Source organism: Agelaius tricolor, unplaced genomic scaffold, assembly GCF_023055355.1.
Source record: "Agelaius tricolor isolate 1412-34295 unplaced genomic scaffold, bAgeTri1.0.p SCAF_2, whole genome shotgun sequence".
NCBI lineage: Eukaryota > Metazoa > Chordata > Aves > Passeriformes > Icteridae > Agelaius > Agelaius tricolor.
This window is the reverse complement of record NW_027269262.1, coordinates 73,097,171-73,103,170: the sequence shown is the minus strand read 5'-3', so window position 1 is coordinate 73,103,170 and position 6,000 is coordinate 73,097,171. Positions and strand designations below refer to the sequence as shown.

At 37.6% G+C, this 6,000-nt stretch overlaps 1 protein-coding gene across 1 annotated transcript in view; it reads right to left on the bottom strand.

Annotated features, from left to right (window-relative positions):
• Positions 1 to 1,007: 1,007 nt before the first annotated feature.
• Positions 1,008 to 6,000, bottom strand: part of STK3 (serine/threonine kinase 3) — a 126,923-nt gene continuing 121,930 nt past the window's right edge. Inside the window, exon 11 of the mRNA XM_071421529.1 lies at positions 1,008 to 1,519. Within this exon, the coding sequence (XP_071277630.1) occupies positions 1,361 to 1,519 (159 nt within the window). The 3' untranslated portion in view covers positions 1,008 to 1,360. The remainder of the gene's footprint in view (positions 1,520 to 6,000) is intronic.

Genomic DNA, 6,000 nt, shown 5'->3' with positions numbered 1-6,000 from the left:
CATACAAGGCAATGATAGTAAAGATTTCAATACAGAACACAGCAGATTGTTTAGAGAGTGGATCACATTTTCTGCGAAGTCTGAAATATATCTTACAACGTTGTAAATTCTACCAATAGATATTCCACAACATAAACCAGACAAGAACTTATAAAAAGCTATTAAGAGCTTGGTCCTGCATTTCTGAGTCCCCAAAATCTACCAACAGAAGACTATAGGAATTTTGAATGTTTAGCAATTGCAGGACAAACCCCCAGAAAACTATTAAATGTTGCTTCTTTTCTGTACTTATTAAATATAAGTATTCAATTTATTTTCTTTGGTTTTTAAATTACTATCCCTTTGTAGCTACAATATGAAAACAAACAAACCCCAAAGCACTAATAATTCCCCTCTCCCCTCAAAACAGTGATTAAAAAAACCCCAAATTAAACAAAAAACATATCCAGAAAGTGTAGCTGTTACTTCATTATAAAACTACCGTGCAAAATAGAGGTTTATACTGGTCAGAATTGCAATAGCAATTGGAAGTTTACACTTAAGGAGTGACTGTAAGTATTGCTTCTCCTGAATAACAAAAATTAAAACTGATTAGGCACTTGTTTTCTTGTTTAATGACAGCTCACTTAGTGTGCGTACAAATGACAGAAATCCTCTCTCAAAGAATGCTCTGTAGTGTAACAACTGTACTGTACAACAGTCCCTGATTCAGGAGAGCAGAAAAACATGTGCCTATTACTTACTTTATTCCTAAATTTTACTGCTATGAATGGACTGGATACATGTTCAAGTGCTGTCCTGAATCAGGATATGTGTTGAATTTGGAGTTTTAAAAGATATTACAGTGGTGAGCAGCTTTTCATTATACTACAATAGCAAGTTTATCTAATTTGACTCTGCTCTCCACAGTATTATTCTAATACTTCCCAACAGAAAAGAGGCATAAAATAAATAAGATAACCAAAGATTACATAATAAATATGCTACTATGTGGGAGAAAAATACATTGTAATATAAGGCTCGGTAGTGTTGCACAATCAAGAAAACATTCCAGGTGCTCCAAAACACAACTCCCAATGTACAACACCAAGTTACCACTACCCACCTGAAAAAGATTGGGAAGTAACAGATTAAACTTCTATTACATTAAACATCTGAAAATGCAAACAAGTGGTAAAGTGTTTTGCTGCCTTTGCAGAACACCATATGAATATTCACGACTGCTGCAATTGTCACTGCTGATGAAGGAAAATTTAACAGATTGGATTTTTGAAAACTCTCATAATCAAATTCCTTCTGGCTTACAAAGCTACCAGTGTCCACACTGACTCCTAGTATTATGTTTGAAAGGAAAACAAACTCAGAAATTTTGCTGCCTCCGTTTCTTTGCATCCATTGCATCTAGGATAGGTTGCCTCTTTGCAGTGTACCTCTGACGAAGCTCCTCAATTTCTCGTTCCATCATAGGGTCCAAAGCCTTTAGTCTCATCTGTAATTCTTCTAAACTCAGATTTTTTAACTGCAAAACAACAAAAACAATTCCACAAAAAATATTAGAAACCGTTTTCAACAAAAAAGAAAATCATTGCCTTTCATAAACCTTTAATTTACAGCTGCAGGGTTTTTACACACTTGGAGCGTATGTATACATATGGATATGACTGTTGATAAAGCCAAAAGCCTTACTGTGCTCCACAGTAAATAACAGCCTATGAAAGCAAACACACAGAGTACATTTAATTGAAAATAAAAAAAAACCCTTAGCAAACCTTGCAAATAAATCACAAATAAATACAAGACTGGAGTTTAACTCATTAGGCTGAAAAAAGCATGCCACAGCATACAAACATATATATATACACTCATATATATAACTTATATTGCATAATCAAGTACTTCTTATTGAACTTCATGTAGAAGCCTGAAAAATACACTGCTGCTGTAAGTAATATCCTTGAGAGATATTTAGGGGTACTTTCTGATAAGAAGGACAAAGCATCTTCCTCAACAGACTGCTGTCAGAACTACTCAAAACAAATAATAGTGTTTTAAGTAATACATTAAATAATTTCCTGAATTCATGGGGGTTACCTTTGACCAAGTTATTTTCTCTCAAAAATATTTTCTCAGAATGTTTAACAGTCCATTACATTGCACTCATTTCAAGTGAGTGATCATACAACACATAAATGACTTCACTGCCTTACTTGCTGCTGCCAGCAAAGGCTGGAGTCTTTCAGATACTGGGGCATGTTGGGCACTATATATATATATATAAATAAAATATGGTCCACCTGCTATTGCATGGAATCATCTGCATTTAAAATGTGTTCTTTGTCTGGCCTATGTGTTTTTTTCCTGATGTAATTTAGTGCCATTCTACATTTCTCTTTTGTTAGAATTGCCCATGTGCTATTCAGTCACATTATTCACCAGCATGAAAACACTCAGCAAATTTAAAATAGCACATATAATTTCCTCTTACAAAAGGGGTAATCTTTATTTTGTTTGCAAATGATCTGACATTGCAAACAAGCAAACAAGCACAGTACCTAACTCATGAGTAAAAAAACCCAAACTTTTCTGAATCAACTACCAATGAGTCAATGCTTCATTCATGAATCTAGGGCAGGCTTCTATCAACACAATCTGATCTGTTTTCCCTGAGGAATTAACTGCTACTTTTGATCTTTATTTTTATCAGCAATTGAGGCACATAAATTAGCAACACATACTGCTTGCTACATAGAGTCCAAACCCCAGCATTATGACTTCCACTAACAGACTACACTGCACATAGTAAACAAATAATTTAAAGTCATAATAAAGAGAGTGGGCATATCAGAAACGCGTAACAGAGCATATGGAAAAGATGCACATTCTCATGCAATATCATTTTAACCATAAGGTTCCTAATGAAGAAGGGGATTAAACCCCACATGTCAAAATATCTTCAAGGACTAAAGATCCCAAGATCTGTATGAGCCTTCAGATGTGCTCAGCAATGTTGGCCTTACAGAATCACAGAATATGCCAAGCTGGAAGGGACCCACAAGGATCATCAATGTCCAACTCCTGGCCCTGCACAGAACAGCCCCAAGAGTCCCATCAGGTGCCTGGGAACGTTGTTCAAGTGGTTCTTTAACTCAGGCTCAGTACTGTGATCACTTCCCTGGAGAGCCCTTCCAGTGCCCAACCACCCTCTGGGTGAAGAACCTTTTGAAATGTCCAACCTAAACCTCCCCTGACACAACTTCAGGCCATTCCCTCGAGTCTGTCACTGGGCACCACAAAGAAGAGATTAGTGCCTGTTCCTCCTCTTTCACTCATGGGAAGTTGTAGATGGCAATGAGATCTCCCCTCAGTGTCCTCCAGGCTGAACAGACTAAGTGACTTCAGATGTTCTTCATATGGCTTCTTCCCCTCCAGACCCTTCACCACCTTCTTTGCTGCCCTCCTTATGACACTTTGTTTGCCCTTCCTTGCTTTCTTCCAAAGACTCTTCTTCTCCTTATGAAGGAAAGAGTTGCCTCCCAACGCATCAAATATCATCCATTTTATTGCACTCCTCCCATTTAACATATAAAAAAAAAGGGGAAAGGAATTCCTCACTCACCAAGAATTTTGCAGAAGAACACCTTTCCATTTTCACAGGAAGAAAAGATTAAAACCCTGCACTATTCTCTTTAATTTTTAGCCCACTGATATATGTAACTTGCATATGATGCACTTTTCCATGAAGATATTCTCTTAGAGGAGTTAAGTGTCAGAGACTTTAAGTATAATGGGAAGAGATGTCAGTGCCAACTCCACTGCTTAACTGATCCCAACAGAGCACAGATGAAAGGAGCAATAAACCCACGTGTGACAGAAATAATGTATTTAGCACGTGTGACAGGAACAATGCATTTGGGGCTCCGCAGACCAGCAAATGCCTAAGGCAGACACTGAATAATCTTGTGTGTGTGTTTTGTGAGAACTGCCAGTGATGAAGTCCCTACCCACTCTTGGCCAGTCTGGACAGCCACTTATTCACTCTCAGTCACCACTGTAGACATCAAGCTTAAACGGCACAGAATAGACTCCAACTGATGTAATTACATAATTATTCTGCTCTGAAAAGCATTTTTTCATAAATTAGCAGAGAAGAATGTGGTGGGTGAGTTTTTATTTAAATTTCAATCAAGAAACTGAGCCAGGAAACAGAATTAACTACTCTTTAAAGATCACAGACAGCTGGGATGAATATTAAAATATAAAGAAAATTAGTTTTTTAAGCCAGAGACCAAGAAACTTTCAGAATTATCTCAGACATGTCTCCCAGGAGATCCAGATAGCCACAGTACTCATCTATATGAACAGCTGATACTCAGGACATTTAAAGGAAGGAAGTGGGAGAAAACAGAAGAGTTAGGAAGGTCTCACCTATCTGGCATCAAATGAGAAAACCACTTAATTAGCCACAGCTCAATCTGGGAAATTATGTGTGTGTGTCTGTGCACATACATTTCCTTGACAAATTAAAAAATATATTTCTTTGACTTCTGTCTGTGCTATAAGTATTACCTCACAAACCCTAAAAGCCTGCAATAATCCAAACACTGAATGCAACAGCAAATATATCAAATAATATGTGTAGAAATATCTCAAACAAGATATTTCATTACTCCTATGTAATTTATTGCCCTGCATGAATAAATATTTTGGTTCAAATTCTTAAAGCAATAGAGCTCAGCATTCATTCACTTCCACTTGCAGTTTCCAATTTAAACTGCCATAAATAATTCACCAAGTAGCTTGTAGCAGTAACTACTGGGGCTACTGGCATTAATGGGAGGGAGAGGGAAGCACAAGCTACAGGAATTCTGAAAGGATTTAAATTTTATTTCAGTAGCTTTTTAAAAGCTGTTAACTGTAACAAATTGTTACAATTACAATTGTAATCAGGATAGCATTTGTGTGACAATAACAGATAATTCCATTTCTGCCACTCCACGTAATGGACTGAATCATGTCCTTTCAGAGATCCAACACCCACAACCACACAAGAGACAGTAATTAGTGTCATGAAGGGCCACTTCCAAGACAGAGGTCTTAATGGAGTTTCTGGTAGCAGCATTTGCCTTCACTGGGACCCTTTATTTCACCAGATAATCACATTTGGGATTTGGGAAAGCAATAGTCCAAACTCCAACTTACAATGCCACACACAGACACAGCCTTTTAGAGTGAGTACACTTACCCAGTTTTCTAGAAGAAAGATTAGGTGTACAATGATAAAACTTTTCTCCTTAAAGATGTATTTGTTAACCTACTCATTAAAGAGATACAATGCATAAGGGAAGCTAATCAAACAAGGAAGTCAAACCACACCAGAGCCAGATGACATTAAATAATTTCTCCTCAAAGCTAATATATTCTCAAGACACAGTCACAGGCAAAGAAGCCTCACTGAAATTCTCTGCTTTGCTATGGCAAGGGAAATCAACTTTGCCTATGAAGAGACCAGACAACAGTCATCCTTATGGGACAAAAGCTCCCAGTGCTGGCAGCTGAGTGCCAGCAGCTCCTGCCTCCACCTTCTCCTTTCCCTGATCCGGGGGGAAATCCTGGTGGAAGGCAAACTTTCAGGAAGGAGTTCCATCGACCCAAGTTCCCAAGTGGCTGAAGTATCTTCCACCAGTACCAACCAAAGATGGGACAAATACAATAAAAGCATAACTAACCTTCTAACTGAACTACAATTTTCAGTTATTATCTTTGGAAAAGGCAACTCAGCCACACACTTGGGAGACCAGTAAGTCTGGGAACATAGTACACTTTATCTCAAACTTCCAGCAAATGGGACACTAATAATTTAATTCCTTCTTGTTCATTTTTCAACTTATTTGTAATAGGTTAGAGGCTTTTCCAGGAAAGGCCACATGTAGATGTTAAAAAGGAGCAGAATAGATAAGGAATCATTAGCAAGCTTTTTTTAATGTGACTGTCCTCATTACA